The sequence below is a fragment of the Bubalus bubalis genome, chromosome 8 (assembly GCF_019923935.1).
Source record: "Bubalus bubalis isolate 160015118507 breed Murrah chromosome 8, NDDB_SH_1, whole genome shotgun sequence".
Classification (NCBI taxonomy): domain Eukaryota; kingdom Metazoa; phylum Chordata; class Mammalia; order Artiodactyla; family Bovidae; genus Bubalus; species Bubalus bubalis.
The window spans coordinates 28,741,102-28,762,437 of NC_059164.1; the positions used below are offsets into that span (position 1 = coordinate 28,741,102).

The following is a 21,336-nucleotide window of genomic DNA, read 5'->3' on the forward strand; positions in this document are numbered from 1 at the left end:
AAAAAAGTAACAAAATGGCAATAAGCACATACCTACAAATAATAATTTTGAATATCAATGGGCAAAATGCTCCAATCAAAGGGCATAAGGTGGCTCATTGGATTAAAAAAAAAAAAAACTATCTACATGCTGCTGTAAGACACTCAAGTGAGAGCTACAGATACACAGACTGGAAGTAAGGGGTTGAAAAAAGATACTCTATACAAATGGAAACAAAGGAAAGCTGAGGCAGCAGACCTGTATCAGACAAAGTAGACTTTAAAAGAAAGTCTGTAACATAAGACAAATAAGGGCATTAAATATTATATAATGTAAAGGGATCCATAGAAGAGGAGATTACACTTATTAACATATATATGCCCAATACAGGAATACACACACACACACAGAAATAAAGGAAGAAATGGACAGTAATACAATAATAGTAGGACACTTTACCATCCCAATGACATCACTGGGGAGATCATCCAGACAGAAAATCAATAAGGGAACAGTGGCCTTAAATGAACCATTAGACAGTTGTAGGTATCTACAGGACATTCCACCCAAAAATAGCAGAATGCACAATCTTCTCAAGTATACATGAAACATTCTCCAGAGACCACATGCCAATTGCCTCAACAAATTTAAGAAGATAGAAATTATATCAAGCATCTTTTCTGACCATAATGACATGAACCTAGAAATCACTTACAGACAGAAAAGTGGGAAAAGAACAAAGACATGGAGACTAAACAATATGCTAGTAAGAAATCAGTGGTCAATGAAGAAATTGATGAGGAAATCAGAAAATAAATTGAAACAGATAAAAATGGAAACACAATACTCTAAAATCTATGGGATATACCAAAAGCAGTTCTAAGAGGGAGGTTTATAGTACAGGCCTATATCAAGAAATTAGGAAAAATTTAAATAAGCAGCCTAACTTACCATCTAAAGGAATTAGGAAAACAAACACAAAGTCCAAAGTCAGCAAAAGGAAGGGTATAATAAAGATTAAAGCAGAAATAAATAAATTGATGTTTATATAATTTATTAAACTACAATAGAAAAGAACAACAAAACCAAGAGCTGTTTTTTTTTTAAGATAAAATTAATAAACTGTTGACCAGGATAATTAAGAAAAAAAAAGAGAGTACCCAAATACACAAAATAAGACATGAAAGAGAAGTTCTGCTATAATCACAGAAATACAAATGATCATAAGAGAATACTAAGAACAGTTAATACCAACAAATTGGACAAACTAGAAGAAATAGGTAATTTCCTACAAGTACACAATATTCCAAGACTGAATTAGGAAGAAATAGATAATTTGAACAGATCACTAACTAGTATTGATACTGAATCAATAATCAAAACCTCCCAAACTAAAGTCCAGGACCAAAGAGCTTCAGGAGAATGCCACCAAACATACAAAGAAGAGTTAATATCTATCTTTCTTAAACTATTTCCAAGAAGTGAAAAGAAAACACCATTTCCTGAGCAACTTTCACTTTCATTTTTTTCACTTTCAAACACTTCCAAATTAATTCTATGGGGCCACCTTCACCCTGAAACCAAACTCAGACAAAAACAATACCAAAAAAAAAAAAAATACCAGTCAATATCTCTGATCAACATAAATCATTATATCACTACATGCAGATAACATGATACTATATATAGAAAACCATAAAGTCTCCATCAAAAAACTATTAAAACTAATAAATTAATTCAGTAAAATTTCAGGATACAAGATTAATATACAAAATCTGTTACTTTTCTATACACTAATAATATATTAGTATATATTTTCTCAGGAACAGAAAGCAAGACAACAACTTTATTTAAATATGCATCAAAAGGAATAAAAATACCTAGGAATAAACAACCAAGAAGGTGAAAGACCTATGCTCTGAAAACAATAAAACATGATGAAGCAAATTGAAAATGACAGAAAGAAATGGAAAGATATCCCATGCTTTTGAGTTGGAAGAATTAGTATTGTTAAAATGGCCATACTACCCAAAGCCATGTACCCAAAGATGTAATGCAAATTCTCAGTTACCAATGGCATTTTTCACATAACTAAAACAAATTATTCTAAAATTTATATACAATCACAGAAGACCCCAACTTGCCAAAGAAATACTGAGAGAAAAAAACAAAGTTGGAAGTATCATTCTCCCTGACTTCAGACTATACTACAAAGCTACGGCAATCAAAACAGTACGTACTGACACAAAAACAGACATATAGATCAGATACATAGACAGTCCAAAAATAAACCCATGCACATATTGTCAATTAATCTATGACAAACGGGGCAAGAATATACAGTGCAGAAAAGACAGACTTTTCAACAAATGGTGTTGGGAAAACTGAGAGCTACATTCAAAAGAATAAAACTAGAACATTCTTTTTTTCACATCATATTAAAAAATAAACTCAAATGGATTAAAGACCTAAATGTAAGACCAGAAACCACAAAACTCTTAGAAGAAAACACAGGCAGTATGGTCTTTGATAAAGATCTTAGTACTATTTTTCAGACCTGTCTCCTCAGACAAGGGAAACAAAAGCAATAAAAACAAATGGAACCTAATCAAACTGAAAAGCTTTTACACAGCAAAAGAAACCATCAACAAAATGAAAATGCATCCTACTAAATGTGAGATGTTTGCAAATGATATGTCTAACAAGGGGTGAATATCCAAAATATATTAAGTTAATACAACTCAATATCGAAAAACAAACACATGTATTTTAAAAATGGGCAAAAGACCTCAATAGGCATTCTTCCAAATAAGAAATACAGATGGCCAACGGGCATGTGAAAAGATGTTCAACATCACTAATCATTAGGGAAGTGCAAAATAAAACCACAGTGAGATATCACCTCATACCTGTCAGAATGGCTATTATCAAAAAGACCACAAATAACAAATATAGAAGAGGAATGTAAACAAAAGGGAATCATAGTGCATTATTGGTGGGAATTTAAATTGGTACAGCCACTATGGAAAACAGTACTGAGATTACTCAAAAAATTAAAGATAGAACCAAGATACGATCCAACAATTCCACTCCTAGGCATATATATCTGAAGAAAATGAAAATCAAAAAGATCTATGTACCTCAATGTTCATAGGAGCACTGTGTTCAGAAGTCAAGATAGGAAAGCAATCTGGCCATCAAGAGATAAATGAAGTTTGTGGTGTGTGTGTATATATATATATATATATTTTTTTTAATGGAGTCTTACGCAACTCTTGAATGAACTATTGCCATTTGCAATAACACGGATGGATCTAGAGGGTATTATGTTGAGTAAAATGAGTCAGACAGAGAAAGACAAATACTGAACATTTTCACTCATATGTTGAATCTGAAAAAAGAACAAATGAATGACTATAACAAATCAGAAACGGATTCACAGATACAAACTGGTAGTTACTAGCAGGGAGAGGGATGATGGAGGGGCAAGATAAGATAAAAGAATTAAGAGGTACAAATTATTAGGTATAAAATAAGATACAAAGATGTAACGTACAACACAGGGAATATAGCTAATATTTTGTAGGCTAGGCTATTATAGCTAATTGCTTATAATCTATAGAAACAGTGAATCACTATGTTGTACACCTGAAACTAATATAATATTGTAAAGCAACTATACTTCAATTAAAATAATATGTACATGTGTGTGTATCACAGCTTTTAAAACTAGCAAAATGCCTGATTTTTAGCTTGCTACTCTACGATCTGTTTAGAACTGTAAATGCCATGTGAACAATAAGGACTTCAATAATAAAATTAGAGTAGACCTAATTTGAATGCTTCTCATGCTTGCAGAAAACTAGCCAGGAAAGTATTTCTGCGAACAGTATTTAGGTGTTTTGTTTTGTTTTTTTTTCCTAAAAAGTGAAAGCAAAGTTGCACATAGAATCACCTGGGCTAGGCTCAAAGTAGACTCACACTGCTTCTAATGCCCCTAAAAATGAGAAAAAATAATGATTTCCCAAAGTAACTCAACAAAAACAAAAACTGATGAACATATTTATGAAATAGAATGTTGTAAATAAATTATGTTTGGTTAAATCATGTTTAAAAATGCAGAAAATTTTTTATTACCATTCTCATTGAACAGCTTACAAAAAATAATTAGTCCATGCCCCTCATTCACTAGCTAAGAATATCAAGAATGCAGCGGACACCATGTTGACAGGAGCCACAAATTCAAACACTTCAGGAGCCAGGTGCAAAAGGTAAATACATGAGGCAAGTCAAAGCATATCCAACAGCCCAGCATCTAGCCTTTAGTGCTGCTGCTGCTAAGTCGCTTCAGTCGTGTCCGACTCTGTGCGACCCCATAGACGGCAGCCCACCAGGCTCCCCCGTCCCTGGGATTCTCCGGGCAAGAACACTGGAGTGGGTTGCCATTTCCTTCTCCAATGCAGGAAAGTGAAAAGTGAAAGTGAAGTCGCTCAGTCGTGTCCGACTCTTAGCGACCCCATGGACTGTAGCCCACCAGGCTCCTCCGTCCATGGGATTTTCCAGGCAAGAGTACTGGAATGGGATGCCATAGCCTTTAGTAATGGTCTCCAAATGTCTTTTACTGAAAGCTGTCTTTTATTAAGCAGCTACGGTATTTGCTCCTTTACACTTAGGGAGCACCATCCAACATCCCAGTGAAGTATAGATATTGCTATTACCTCCATTTTATAAGTGAGAAGATGGAAGCACTAAAAGAATCAGGAACTTGTCTGTGGTCACACAGCCCAACATAGCAGTGTCTAGGTAAATGACAAGCAATGTGACATCAGGACATGAGCCCCTCAGTTCAGTTCAGCTCAGTCACTCAGTCGTGTCTGACTCTTTGCGACCATGAACTGCAGCACGCCAGGCCTCCCTGTCCATCACCAACTCCCGGAGTCTACCCAAAATCATGAGCCCCTACTTGTCATTAATTTAGGCTTAATAATTAGAAAATGGTAAATTAAACACGTGTTAACCCATTTAATCCCCACCATAACCCTGCGAAGTAGATACTAGATACTAGTATTTATACCTCTTTTACATATATAAAAACTATATCACAGAGAGGTAAAGACAGATTCCTAGTGTCATGGAGCTAATAATTGCAGAACCAAGAGTTGAAGCCCCAAGTGGTCTATTTCCAGGGCCCTGCTCCTGGTATGGCTCTCAGCAAGAACAATTTTGTATCCTGCCTCCATGAAGATGTTTCAATGTCCACAGATATTTTGGTTGTTACAACTAGGGGAGGAGGGACATATTGGCATCTAATAGGTAGAGGCTAGGAACATCGCTGAGTATCTTATAACACACAGGATAGTCCCACACCACAACACAAAATGTAAATAGTGCCACTGATGAGAAACACAGGCTTATGAGATTATCACTGTGCAGCCATATAGATAGAAAAACAGGCCAATGGGAGAGATGGAGACTGACAACACATAAGTCTTCATCTTTAAATAAATCTGTGCTATCAGATTGTTTTCATGCTCTGTCATCTAAAAATCGATTTATAAAAAGTAATGAAAAAATAATCCAGATAATTGAGTGCTTTCACTTAACCAAGACATTTTTTCATATCTTATTATGATATGCAATACTTCAAATTCTATATTATCATATAACTTTTTATAATGAATCTCAGTTTTATGGAGAATCTTAAATGCTTATTTTTTGTCACTACATAGGTACATTATTAAAATTCATACATCTCTACCCAGTTATTTCTTTAACCAAAACTGTTTCCGTTTAATCTTTCTTACCTCCTCTTTCCTTCTGACATTTTAAGTTATTTCTCACAAATCACAGTGAAGGTGTTGGTGAGGAAGAAAAATGTGAAAGGAATCCTTTTGCCCTTAACTACTTAGGTGCTGCTTTGGCACATTGCTTTCTCTTCTCCCTTTTGGCCATGAAATTCTTGTTATTTCTATTAATTTTTTTCAACATTTAGAGAAACAATATGTAATGGGTTAGATAGAGGGGGAGTTATGGAGAAGGCGATGGCACCCCACTCCAATACTCTTGCCTGGAAAATTCCATGGACGGAGGAGCCTGGTAGGCTGCAGTCCATGGGGTCGCTAAGAGTCGGACACGACTGAGCGACTTCACTTTCACTTTTCACTTTCCTGCATTGGAGAAGGAAATGGCAACCCGCTCCACTGTTCTTGCCTGGAGAATCCCAGGGACAGGGGAGCCTGGTGGGCTTCCGTCTATGGGGTCGCACAGAGTCGGACATGACTGAAGTGACTTAGCAGCAGCAGCAGCAGCAGAGGGGGAGTTAAGGCTGAGGAGTAGTGACATCACCAAACCAGGACAGCTGGCTGAGAGGGAGTATTCCTGCTAGTGAAATACAAGACATAAAAGGTAAAATACTTAATACTTAAAAGATACTGTGCTTCATGGGAGAAAGGGGAAAGGGTTCAACAATGGCCATTAATCCACAACTCTCTTGTTAACAATGGTTTATTTAAACATCTGTTAAGCATTTGTAACTTTAACAAATTGGCCTCAAGGTACTTAAAATTTTCTTTTAAAACAGTTCTTTCTAGGGTTAAAAAATGTGTTCTTTTAAGCTTAAAAATACACTGACCTTCTTAATGATCTTCTGAGAAAAAATAATTTTCCCTGTTTTTGAGGAGGAGAAAGAAATTAAGAAGGCTCCAAAAACTGCTTACATTTTGGACTGCTTTTTAAATATTGATTTTATGTGTGTTAAGTATAAGCTGGTCAAAAACATGTGGATTAATTTTTCCATAAAATATGAATGGTTTTAAAAATTAAGAAGGGGGAATACTTGGCAAACTCTGATTATTTTTTGTCAAAGCAAAAATATTTGAAAAGCAGTTGTTGCCATTAGAAAATATTCCTAGTACAGCTAGATACAATTTTTATCATAAACTGACAACCCAGGATTTGAATACAGGATTTTCTTCTTTTAAATAGATTTTATACTACACCATGTTACATAGCAAATATATATTGCATGCATGCATGCTAAGATGCTTCAGTTGTGTCGGACTCTGCAACCTTATGGACTGTAGCCCAGCAGGCTCCTCTGTCCCTGGAATTCTTTAGGCAAGAATACTGAAGTGGGTTGCTGGGCTCTCCTCCAGGGTATCTTTCCAACCCAGAGACTGAACCTGGGTCTCTTGTGTCTCCTGCATTGGCAGGCAGGTTCTTTACCACTAGCGCCACCTGGGAAGCCCATCAAATATATATGCATATATACATTAATATATTTGCATTTCAACACTTGTTACTGAATTTCACCTCAGAATGTGATTGTCACTAATATGTCTCTGTTTCTGAATATTAGATAATCTTTTAATTATGTCACTTGGAGTCCAACGTTAACCTAAAAGGTACTAAAGACTTTGTACTATGTTGGATGCAACCCTCTTCATTTTTCTGAGCTTCTGATATTTTTATGGAAGTTTTGTCTTTAAAATATCCTTAATACTTTGATGTTAACCTTATTTTTTTTAGTAATTTAAATGCCTCTAGTAAAACAATAATCCTTCCCAACCCAATACATTTTTATGTTAATCATACAGTTCTCCATATAACAGATGTTTGGAAGTGTATGGAACTGATGCACTAAATTTCACTCCCTTCTTTATCTCATTTTCTCATTTCTCATTACAGGAACATCCCTCACTAGGCCAACTTTCAGAAAAGTTAATAGACAACAATATTAACGTCATCTTTGCAGTTCAAGGAAAACAATTTCATTGGTATAAGGTATGTTAACTCCCAAAATGTAAAAATTAAAATGTTTGCATCTGTAGTTAAAATTAGAATACTTCTCAGAACCCCAGGTAAGGATTCTGGGGTTCTTATACTTTGTACAATCTAAATTTAATACTATATTAACTAATGTATACTACACAGTGCCCTAAGTTAACATTTAAGTATAAATAAATACAAATTCTATGTTTGCAAACCTAAAATTAGAATCTAGTGAGAAGGCAATGGCACCCCACTCCAGTACTCTTGCCTGGAAAATCCCATGGATGGAGGAGCCTGGTGGGCTGCAGTTCGTGGGGTCACTAAGAGTTGGACACGACTGAGCGACTTCACTTTCACTTTTCACTTTCTTGCACTGGAGAAGGAAATGGCAACCCACTCCAGTGTTCTTGCCTGGAGAATCCCAGGGATGGGGGAGCCTGGTGGGCTGCCATCTATGGGGTCGCACAGAGTCAGACACGACTGAAGCAACTTAGCAGCAGCAGCAGCAGCAGAGGGCACTGATAGTACTTGGTACTGAAGTGAAGTGAAGTGAAGTCGCTCAGTCATGTCCGACTCTTTGTGACCCCATGGACTGTAGCCTACCGGGCTCCTCCGTCCATGGGATTTTCCAGGCAAGAGTACTGGAGTGGGTTGCCATTTCCTTCTCCGGAGGATCTTCCTGACCCAGGGATCAAACCTGGGTCTCCCACACTGTAGACAGACTTGGTACTGACTGTGACAATGTTGGAGAAGACTTTCATCAGGTGAAACATAGTTCACACCCCAACTATACCATGTCCACATTTCTGCTTATTCTAATCCATGGGCATATCTTTATAATAGATTAGATTGGGGAACATCAGTATTTTTCAACAAATCTAGCACCAACATACCTAGATTTTGTCTAGGTCATCTAATAAAGGAATAAGAGGAGCCATGGAAGTGGCTGACTCAGTCAAAGCCTTCCTACATAAGAATAATTTTGGTTTTGTCCAGAATCTTTTTAGCCAGGTGAGTCCTACAAGCAGAATAGACATTTGACACCTGTGTCACTCTGGCAGCATCCCATGGGATTCCTCCTGTCACCCCCAATATAGAACTTCTGTGATCCTGCTAAAGCTTTCCTTGCAGTCTTTTAGATTCTTTTTTCCAGGAAGCTCTCTTTTCTTCATTTCTACAATGGCGTGATACCCTAATTTTCTTTACACATGTCTATTCACTGGATCTTCATCTCCTTTGTTGTCTTTGCTTTTACTTTGTACCCACAATGTCCTTTACTTATTTTTTTTTTTAGTATTTCAAATAAACTATTTTTTCTTTTGGTTTCAACAGCTACTTGAATTCATTTGCCTTTGCCACAAAGCTGGTGTTCCCGTCACCAGTTTCCCTAATATCTGACTACTACATTTATCATCTGAAAGTGCTACTTTAATTATATCATTTCATCCCTTAGCAATTGTATCATTTCTTTCCTACAGTGAAGATGTAATTCCCTGTTTTCCAAAATTTACATACCATGGAATTCGTTTTAAGGAAACAGCTGTTATATCCACAGAAGTAGAGCTTGGACTCATATTAAATGCCCAAATCACTTTACTAACAATAGTAACAGCTTCCACTTCTTGAGTACTTACTGTTGTCAAGCACTGAGTTATTAACATTAATTCATTTGATACTCTTAAAACTCTTAACAAAAGGATAATATTACTAATATGCCCACTTTAAACATGAAGGAAACAAATGCACTTAGGGAGGTTATATACTTTCCTAACAGCCTAAATCCTGTGTTCTTAACCTCTAAGCTTAAAATTCAAATTGAATTTCACTCACATAGAAAAGAAATGCAAAAAAGCAAAAGACTGTCTGGGGAGGCCTTACAAATAGCTGTGAAAAGAGGAGAAGCAAAAAGCAAAGGAGAAAAGGAAAGATATAAACATCTGAATGCAGAGTTCCAAAGAATAGCAAGAAAAGATAAGAAAGCCTTCTTCAGCGATCAATGCAAAGAAATAGAGGAAAACAACAGAACGGGAAAGACTAGGGATCTCTTCAAGAAAATCAGAGGTACCAAAGGAACATTTCATGCAAAGATGAGCTCGATAAACGACAGAAATGGTATGGACCTAACAGAAGCAGAAGATATTAAGAAGAGATGGCAAGAATACACAGAAGAACTGTACAAAAAAGATCTTCACAACCCAGATAATCACGATGGTGTGATCACTGACCTAGAGCCAGATATCCTGGAATGTGAAGTCAAGTGGGCCTTAGAAAGCATCACTATGAACAAAGCTAGTGGAGGTGATGGAATTCCAGTTGAGCTATTCCAAATCCTGAAAGATGATGCTGTGAAAGTGCTGCCCTCAATATGCCAGCAACTTTGGAAAACTCAGCAGTGGCCACAGGACTGGAAAAGGTCAGTTTTCATTCCAATCCCAAAGAAAGGCAATGCCAAAAAATGCTCAAACTACCACACAATTGCACTCATCTCACACGCTAGTAAAGTCATGCTCAAAATTCTCCAAGCCAGGCTTCAGCAATATGTGAACCGTGAACTTGCTGATGTTCAAGCTGGTTTTAGAAAAGGCAGAGGAACCAGAGATCAAATTGCCAACATCCACTGGATCATAGAAAAAGCAAGAGAGTTCCAGAAAAGCATCTATTTCTGCTTTATTGACTATGCCAAAGCCTTTGACTGTGTGGATCACAAGAAACTGTGGAAAATTCTGAAAGAGATGGGAATACCAGACCACCTGATCTGCCTCTTGAGAAGTTTGTATGCAGGTCAGGAAGCAACAGTTAGAACTGGACATGGAACAACAGACTGGTTCCAAATAGGAAAAGGAGTTCATCAAGGCTGTATATTGTCACCCTGTTTATTTAACTTATATGCAGAGTACAACATAAGAAACGCTGGACTGGAAGAAACACAAGCTGGAATCAAGATTGTCGGGAGAAATATCCATAACCTCAGATATGCAGATGACACCACCCGTATGGCAGAAAGTGAAGAGGAACCAAAAAGCCTCTTGATGAAAGTGAAAGTGGAGAGTGAAAAAGTTGGCTTAAAGCTCAACATTCAGAAAATGAAGATCATGGCATCCGGTCCCACCACTTCATGGGAAATAGATGGGGAAACAGTGGAAACAGTGTCAGACTTTATTTTTCTGGGCTCCAAAATCACTACAGATGGTGACTGCAGCCATGAAATTAAAAGACGCTTACTCCTTGGAAGGAAAGTTATGACCAACCTAGATAGCATATTCAAAAGCAGAGACATTACTTTGCCAACAAACGTTCGTGTAGTCAAGGCTGTGGTTTTTCCAGTGGTCATGTATGGATGTGAGAGTTGGACTGTGAAGAAGGCTGAGCGCTGAAGAATTGATGCTTTGGAACTGTGGTGTTGGAGAAGACAGACTCTTGAGAGTCCCTTGGACTGCAAGGAGATCCAACCAGTCCATTCTGAATGAGATCAGCCCTGGGATTTCTTTGGAAGGAATGATGCTAAAGCTGAAACTCCAGTACTTTGGCCACCTCATGCGAAGAGTTGACTCATTGGAAAAGACTCTGATGCTGGGAGGGATTGGGTGCAGGAGGAGAAGGGCACGCCAGAGGATGAGATGGCTGGATGGCATCACTGACTCGATGGACGTGAGTGTCAGTGAACTCCGGGAGTTGGTGATGGACAGGGTGGCCTGGCATGCTGAGATTCATGGGGTCACAAAGAGTTGGACACGACTGAGTGACTGATCTGATCTGAGCAGCTTTTTATTGTTTTGCTCTTTTTTGTCTGCTCTTTATTACTTCTTGATGGTGATATTGGCTCTAGCAGTTTCTTCCTACTCCTTTAAGAAAATTTCTACTGACTGTTAAACCATAAAACCCGGTTTGTTATTAACTGAATTGCATGCAAAGTAAAAATCAACAGATTCTAAAAGCGTAACAAGCTCTGCTGAGTCCTGTGTATGCCATGCAGTCACTCAATTTGGTTGCTCACAGACATTTTTATTAATCACCTTTGTCTGAGTTGTAACAGCTTCCTAACCCATCTCCCAAATCCACCTTTCACCTGGCTGCAGGATGAGCTATTTGAATCACACTTCGAGTAAAGTGCTCCAGTGGTTTCCTCTGATCTAGAGGATCAAGCCTTTTTTATGGCACATGAGGCGAGTGGGTCCCTGCTTGCCTCGCGGACCTCATCCCGCAAAGCTGACTGCCTTAAACTTGTCCCTCCAGTCATGCTTCTAATTCCTCTGTGAACACACTCACCAGGCTCTTTCTTTCCTTTGTAACTCTGTTCTTGCTATTTATCTCCCATCCCTGGAAGCCTTTCTCCATTATTAGTTGATTAACTCTTACTCATCCTTGAAGACACAACTCATGAATCACCTCCTCCAGGAAACAGTCCCTGACAAATTTCCCCAGCCCTCAAATGCCTGCTCAGTATTCCTCGCATTAGGGTCCATATATATGACCATTGCTTCATGAGAACATCATTTTTTGAAACTGTCATTTACATTCCTGTGAGATCCTTAAGGGTAGAAACTATGTGGCCTAATAATTTAGCGTTTCCAAAGTGGCATATGATGCTAGTTAATAAAAGTTATATAAATGGATTTTTAAAATGTCTGACAAATATATCTCCCTTGTACCTGAGGTACTAAATTATTTGTAGTAGCATATTGTTCAAGTAGTAGCTGGCATACAGCAAGAACTCAGTGATACTTGTAAATGATAAAATGATATATAAATGCATTTCAAGACTTTTCATAATCTGATTCCATATAAATATGCAGCATTCACTCTAGTAAAACTAGTTACTTCACTATTCTTAGTTAATCTACAACTTCGGTAAACCTTTAAGCCTTTACTAATTCTCCTTTTCTCTCTAGGAATACCTAGAGTCCATTTTTTATGGACCATCAGAACACCTGTTCGATGAAACTTCCATTTGTGACTTTGATTTTTTTTCTCCTGTCTGGACAAACATGTCCTAAAGACCTCTCCATGGAAAAGCAGTTCTGCAAAATATTTATGTTACATGAGAAAACAGTTTTGTAATTAAGTAAATGTTAGAGAATGTGGCAGTTATTATAATAATGCTAAATTATTTCTGAATGGCAGGGGTATACATTTTGAGTCTCTATGTAGAAGAAACCATATGCAGAACTTATCAAATTTATTTGCCCTCAGAACCGTTTTCATTTTAAAATCTCTTGGGACCAGGTTCTGTGGTCTATACTTTAAGGTTTAAGTCAGCATGTAACTTGAGTACTCACACACACTCATGCACATACAAATACATATCATTTCAGGTATATATGTTTTAGCTGCTTTAGTTAGATGCTTATATTTTTTCTTGTGTTTTAACTTTTATTCATGCAATGACTCATCTTCCATTGATACCTATAAGATTTTTAAATATTTCTTGATTGCTAAGCCACTGTACATAGTTGTAATTTAGTGAATGCTATTGGTATGTTTTCTAGGACCTTCTACCCCTCTTGCCTGGCACCATTGCTGGTGAAATAGAATCAAAGGCTGCAAACCTCAATAATCTGGTTGTAGAAGCCTATCAGGTATGTATATATTGTACACATTTTTTTTTTCAAATAAACTTTTAATCCCAATTTCTATAGCAAGGTACAAACTAATGCTCTATCATCTTGAGAGGAGTGGTGGAAAAACATTAGATTAGGAATTAGGAAACTGAGTTAGCCCTGGCTCTACCACTAACTAGTTACAGAAACTTGGTAAAGTCATTTCAGCTTTCTGTGTTTCACTATGTCCTTTGACACAGTTTACTAAATTCAGGTTGAGCTGCTGCTGCTGCTGCTAAGTCGCTTCAGTCGTGTCCGACTCTATGCAACCCCATAGACGGCAGCCCACCAGGCTCCCCTGTCCCTGGGATTCTCCAGGCAAGAACACTGGAGTGGGTTGCCATTTCCTTCTCCAATGCAGGAAAGTGGAAAGTGAAAGTGAACTCGTTCAGTCGTGTCCGACTCTTTGCGACCCCATGGACTGCAGCCCACCAGCTCCTCCGTCCATGGGATTTTCCAGGCAAGAGTACTGGAGTGGGGTGCCATTGCCTTCTTGAGCTAAAGACTACTAAATTTCCTTCCTTATTAAATGTTCTGAGAGTCACTAAGTCACAGCCATAGAATATACTTTATTACCAAGAAATATCATAATTTCCAGTGCCATAATCAATCCACTGTGTTATTTAAATAGCAACTTTCCAGAAAAAAATGAACTGAGATATGGAGACTACTAGGAGAATTTTGTTGGGGTGTCCTAGATCATCACTAGGTTGTTCAGTTTGATTCAAAGAATTACCTTAAGAGATATACTATTTTATTGAGATGACAGTTGTACACTGTTCCCAGGTTGTGAAGAGTAGGTGCTAAATACAAAGTTAAAGAAATACCTGTACTCTCAACCTAGGTCATTCCTGGATAGAATAATCTCTTTTAGGACACTGTTAAAACAGTAACTGTCATTTTAATACCACTGCTGCTGCTGCTAAGTCGCTTCAGTCGTGTCTGACTCTGTGCGACCCCATAGACGGCAGCCCACCAGGCTCCCCCGTCCCTGGGTTTCTCCAGGCAAGAACACTGGAGTGGGTTGACATTTCCTTCTCCAATGCATGAAAGTGAAAGTGAAGTCGCTCAGTCGTGTCCGACTCCTAGTGACCCCATGGACTGCAGCCTACCAGGCTCCTCCGTCCATGGGATTTTCCAGGCAAGAGTACTGGAGTGGGATGCCATTGCCTTCTCCATTTAATACCACTACAAACTAGTTATTTTCCATACATGACCTCATTCAATCCATTCAACCAACCTATAAGGCAGTATTAGTACTCCCATTGTGTATTTGTAGAATTTCAAAGAAGCTAAGCAAATTAACCAAACGTCAAACAGCTAACAAGCAAAAGAAGCAGAACCAGAACCTAGGTTTTCCTAAATTCTAACTTTCAGATGCTTCCTTCTGTATTATATAGTCTGTTTTCTTTTTTTACATGGTGTTCAAAGATATGCTTTTTCTATCTTATATTTATGTGCTATTGACAAACTCTCCCTTCTTCAAATTCTCTTATTGCCTTCCTGACACAGTAGAGTTGAACGGTATTAACAGTAGCCCAAGTATTGTTAGAAATCTCAGGCGTCACATTTTCTTTATGGAACATCTGCTTTCAACTCAGGTACAAAAGAAAAAGGCAGAAGTGGATACAGAATAGAAAGTGAAGGACTTGTCTAAACTTTCTTTCTTTAAAAGGAAAACAAATCTTGCAAGGTTTTTTGTTTGTTTGTTTGTTTTGCAAGTAATTGTTCTATGTCTCAAGACTATGTTGGATGAAATAGGAAAAGCATCTTTAATTACAACTTTTTTCTCACTGTTACCAAAAAGAAAGCATTAATAGGACTGGAGGGACATCTTGACTAGGAAAATCAAGCCTGTGTACAACTCATTACAACTACAACAGTAGTTTGCTCCCAAGGATAATCAAAGTAAGAAAGGAGCTTACAGTATTAGAAGTCACCCTATTTTCCATAATATGAACCCACATATTACCCCTTAGAAAAAATATAAGTTGATAAATTTTCCTGTGTATCAAATTACACCCATGGAAAAGGAAACAGTAGCTTTTTTTTTTCATGTTCTTTATTTGCTAGGTTAGGTCTGTATGCATTATCGAATTGTAGTTCTGAATAACCTTAAACAATTTTGAAACTACTAACAAAATCAACAAAACTCTGACTAACCAATATCCTTAAGCTGGGATCCTGTTATAATTTTATATGTCTATACTTTAAAATTTTTTCTGAAAATTCATTTCATCTTCATAGTCCAATGAAACCATTCATAGTTCATTGAAGAAAAAAACTAATATTTTATTCTACTTTGTAATTCTTTGCATTTCATTTTTAAGACTTTTGTAAAATTACATACAAATTTAGTACATGGTGAATGTGATTGCATTTTATTTTTATCCTTTACATTGCCATCAAAATTAAAACTATATAAAAATTAAAACTAAATAAAAACTATATAAATTAAAACTATATTAAAACTATATATATATTAAATATATAATTACTTAATCTTAATTTAACTGAAATAAAATATAAATTATATTGAATAAAAGGAATTACACTTCATAAAAAATAAAGTCTGTCTCTGCACCTGTTAGATATTAAAAGGCAAGCTTAAGACTGTCTGAAACTTGGGGAGGAAGGAGGGAAGGGGGTTCGGGATGGCGGATACATGTATCAGATCAGATCAGATGAGTCGTTCAGTCGTGTCCGACTCTTTGCGACCCCATGAATCTCAGCACACCAGGCCCCCCTGTCCATCACCAACTCCCGGAGTTCACTGACACTCACGTCCATCGAGTCAGTGATGCCATCCAGCCATCTCATCCTCTGGCGTGCCCTTCTCCTCCTGCACCCAATCCCTCCCAGCATCAGAGTCTTTTCCAATGAGTCAACTCTTCGCATGAGGTGGCCAAAGTACTGGAGTTTCAGCTTTAGCATCATTTCTTCCAAAGAAATCCCAGGGCTGATCTCCTTCAGAATGGACTGGTTGGATCTCCTTGCAGTCCAAGGGACTCTCAAGAGTCTTCTCCAACACCACAGTTCCAAAGCATCAATTCTTCAGCGCTCAGCCTTCTTCACAGTCCAACTCTCACATCCATACATGACCACAGGAAAAACCATAGCCTTGACTACACGAACCTTTGTTGGCAAAGTAATGTCTCTGCTTTTGAACATGCTATCTAGGTTGGTCATAACTTTCCCTCCAAGGAGTAAGCGTCTTTTAATTTCATGGCTGCAGTCACCATCTGTAGTGATTTTGGAGCCCAGAAAAATAAAGTCTGACACTGTTTCCACTGTTTCCCCATCTATTTCCCATGAAGTGGTGGGACCGGATGCCATGATCTTCGTTTTCTGAATGTTGAGCTTTAAGCCAACTTTTTCACTCTCCACTTTCACTTTCATCAAGAGGCTTTTTGGTTCCTCTTCACTTTCTGCCATAAGGGTGGTGTCATCTGCATATCTGAGGTTATGGATATTTCTCCCGACAATCTTGATTTCAGCTTGTGCTTCTTCCAGTCCAACGTTTCTCATGATGTACTCTGCATATAAGTTAAATAAGAAGGGTGACAATATACAGCCTTGACGTACTCCTTTTCCTATTCGGAACCAGTCTGTTGTCCCATGTCCAGTTCTAACTGTTGCTTCCTGACCTGCATACAGATTTCTCAAGAGGCAGATCAGGTGGTCTGGTATTCCCACCTCTTTCAGAATTTTCCACAGTTTATTGTGATCCACACAGTCAAAGGCTTTGGCATAGTCAATAAAGCAGAAATAGATGTTTTTCTGGAACTCTCTTGCTTTTTCTATGATCCAGCGGATGTTGGCAATTTGATCTCTGATTCCTCTGCCTTTTCTAAAACCAGCTTGAACATCAGAAAGTTCACGGTTCACATATTGCTGAAGCCTGGCTTGGAGAATTTTGAGCATGACTTTACTAGCGTGTGAGATGAGTGCAACTGTGCGGTAGTTTGAGCGTTCTTTGGCATTGCCTTTCTTTGGGATTGAAATGAAAACTGACCTTTTCCAGTCCTGTGGCCACTGCTGAGTTTTCCAAATTTGCTGGCATATTGAGGGCAGCACTTTCACAGCATCATCTTTCAGGATTTGGAATAGTTCAACTGGAATTCCATCACCTCCACTAGCTTTGTTTGTAGTGATGCTTTCTAAGGCCCACTTGACTTCACATTCCAGGATATCTGGCTCTAGGTCAGTGATCACACCATCGTGATTATCTGGGTCATGAAGATCTTTTTTGTACAGTTCTTCTGTGTATTCTTGCCATCTCTTCTTACCCGTGGCCAATTCATGCCAATGTATGGCAAAAACAACCACAATATTGTAAAGTAATTAGCCTCCAACTAAAATAAATAAATTCGTTTTTAAAAAAAGAAAAAAAAAGACTGTCAAACAATTTCTTAATCTCAAAACTGGGCAAAATTTTAGATATTTGTCTTCATATCATGCTTGAAAAAACACTGATATAACTAGCTTAAGGTTTTAAGGGAAACAGAATTTCAAAAGGGCAAAAAGAACACTGATGGTATTCAGAATTTCCTTCTGATTTGTCAAATCATCACCATATCAATACCATTAGTATACCATCCACCTGGGAACCCCAGGTGGCTCAGTGGTAAAGAATCCACCTGCAACACAAGAGATGTAGGTTCAATCCCTAGGTTGGGAAGATCCTCTGGAGAAGGAAATGGCAACCCACTCCAGTATTCTTGCCTGGAGAATCTCCATGGACAGAGGAGCCTGGTGGGCTACAGTCCATTGGGTGACAAAGAGTCAGACATGACTGAGCAGGAGAAGTTTTCTATTTTTTCCTGAAACTGTTTAATTAAGTGATTACAATGTATGGATTCTCTGGTTGATAAAAAATGTGACTGATATAGTCTTACCTAATTCAAATAGAATTTACTAATTTGAGGAAGTATCTTACTCTAAAGATTTACTACCATAATTCCATGATCAGTTATTAATCTCTTTGTTGTCTATACAGTTGAAAAAGAAAAATTACTCAAGTAAAGAATTAGAAGCCATGGGGATATCTTTTTCCTTCATACCATGTTGCTCACTCTCTTTTCTTACATACTTCATCTTTTCCCTTTCCTTTTGTTTACAAAAATAAGTTAAGGATTTTTGCATGTGGTAGACTCTTAGTTTTATCAGATGAAATTCACACAGATCTACAGAACATATTTAATATAGCTGTAACTTTTGGAACTGAGATGGGAATAAATTAGGATGTGCTTGATACACATAATCAGCATAACTGGCAATACATACATGTTTTTTGAATGACTGTATATATAAGTGAATAAATGAGTGAATGATTTTCTGCCCAGTAAGAGGCCCTATTTCAGTATTAAGAACTGAAACAATAAGCAAGCTCCAGGGATTTGGCAAAAATCCTAGGCCATTCTTGGAGAATTTACAGGGCCATAACTGGCAGGTATTTCTTATACCTACAGTATAGAAATGGCCTCCACAAAATTTACCTTTCAATTCTGTGTCAGTAAGACATTTTAGATTCCATGATAGTCTTAAGTATCTGAAACTGAAATATTGCTTTAATAGCAGTACATGTCAGAAGCATGTTCCAGATTCTAAGCTGTTAAGATTTATGTGCTATGATGTATCATATTGTGTATGTATTCTCAATGCTTTCTTCAAATTTTATCACAAAATATAAATATTATTGGATTAAAATGATTATTTTTGTAACACAGGCTGAGTGAGAAATGTCTCTGAAGTGATCAAAATGCAGTCATGGAAATACATGAAAAAAATAGAGCAGTTTAAATACAGATAATGTAATCCTTTAGTATTTTTTTATGTATTTCAAATGTAGCTAGGTCATTATGTGGAAATACTATTTTTAATCAAGATTTTATAAAGGCAGACTCTTTGATTTAGTTAAAAAATTAAATCTAGAATGATATGATAAACATGACTTTTGTTTAGTTGCTTACATTTGAAACTGCTATAGTATACAACTAAAAAATGTCATCTCTGCAGAAACTCATTTCAGAAGTGAAAGTTCAGGTGGAAAACCAGGTAAAAGGCATCTACTTTAACATTACTGCCATTTGTCCAGATGGAACCAGAAAGCCAGGCACAGACGGATGCGGAAATGTGACAAGCAATGATGAAGTATGTGGGTGTGCGTTTTTCCGATTTAAAGTAAACTAACTTGTTTGGCATGCTTTCTCACAGAAAACTCAAACCATTCTGAAAACTTTGCTTACTACTGATCTTAAGAATCTCATTTACACTTCAAAGTAACTTTCATTGTCTATTCCTAAATTTCCTACTTGTCGTAACTCCACTGACTGTTCTCTCAAATTCTCTAGTACTTATTTTAAAATAAATATGTATCATATTAAATACTTATTTAATAATAATAACTTTATTATTATTGATGACACAGCCAGTATATGTTAGGAAATCACATCTCCTGGAACAATAAGTGTCTCTTCTTATATGATGCTAATACCTTTTTGTTTCAAGTCTGAAAATTCTCAGAGTAAATGTGAAAGCTGAGGGTAAAAGCAATACAGAAGAATGGGAGTGATGGAGCTGTTGATAAGGATTAAGAATTATAAAATCTTTCACTTTGTGACTGTCCCAGGACACTTATATTATCTCAATATAACAATCTAGGAAGTAGGGAAATTTGTTAAGGACAATAAAAAGAAGTGTCATCATTTAACTAAAAAGGAATGAAATATGGAAAAGAGATTCAGATTATAGCAGCATGAGGAAATAGGACCATGGAAGATAGGGATTCTCCCAGGATTTGCACAAGAGAGAGTAAACACACAGAAATATACTTTAAAAAGAAATTCTTGTAGAACAAAGTGATTTTCAGTGAGTCATTTACCTCAGTGAGGCATCAGTTGCTTCATTTTTAAATAAATAACTTGAACTAGAATATTCTAATCACTCTTCCATCCATCTCCAAGGTTCTATGATGTTATTAATTATTTTAATATCATGCTATACAGAAAGAGCTATTGAAAGATTAAAAATACTACTATTCTGTTAATAAGATTGAATAAAAGAGAATCTTCCTTTCTTTCTAGTTAGAATATACTTTTCCCTCTTGGGAAGTTTAGAATCTGCAGATAGTATAGTTGCTCCAACAAACTGTATATTTGAAATTAATTATTTCAAATTCAAGTTCTGTTGGCTTCTCCATAATCACTCCTTGAATTTTGTCCAAAAGACATTTTATACCAGCTTACAAAAAATATGTTTTATTTACACTGAATATAGAGAAACTTTTTCTTTTGTGCTCACAAAAAAATAATGCAGTTATTACTTTTTGAGAAAGGATTACCCTCTTAGAATAAGCTCTTTCTTTCAAAATCAATTTTGGCAAAATGGTTTAGCTTACTTCTTTTTCTTTGTCTACATCCGTTTTTCCCCTCATTTTCAACCAAGTGGTATAAACAGTTTGACTGTCAAGAAGAGTCATTTGACCTCTTAATTATAGAAATCCCAAGTTTTGCTCTACTTAATTTTGGCAGTGACCACATTATCTTACAATCTGTTACTCCTTAATATTTTAAAGAGAAGAAAACATTTCAAGTCTGACATCAATTGTACTGATTTTAATATTATGAGACTAATTCTAATTCTGCATGGATATAGATAACATATAAACCTAAATTTAGATCTTTCTTATTGTGTGTGTGTGTTTGTGCTTGTGTGTATATGTATTTATGTTAGGCTTTTTGGTTGGGATGGATAATCTATATACATAAGAAAGAGGAAATCTCTATATAGTCATATATATCTCTCTCTCTCCATATATATATATATATATATATATATATACACACACACACATATATATATATCCATCCATATCTATTTACCTAATCTATCTCCATCCCAACCAAAAAGCTTAGCACAAATTATTTTTAAATTGTAATATATCTCAGTCTAACATGGAAGAAAACTATAAACCTTGTTTGCCAAATTA

General features: G+C 36.7%; 1 protein-coding gene across 3 annotated transcripts in view; it reads left to right on the forward strand.

The window, feature by feature from the left end:
* Positions 1–21,336, forward strand: part of ITGB8 (integrin subunit beta 8) — a 96,071-nt gene that overhangs the window by 64,695 nt on the left and 10,040 nt on the right. For all 3 annotated transcript variants that reach the window (XM_006071612.4, XM_025290949.2, XM_025290950.2), the window contains exons 7-9: positions 7,666–7,761; positions 13,236–13,325; positions 19,365–19,499. In XM_006071612.4, the coding sequence (XP_006071674.1) occupies positions 7,666–7,761; positions 13,236–13,325; positions 19,365–19,499 (321 nt within the window). The remainder of the gene's footprint in view (positions 1–7,665; positions 7,762–13,235; positions 13,326–19,364; positions 19,500–21,336) is intronic.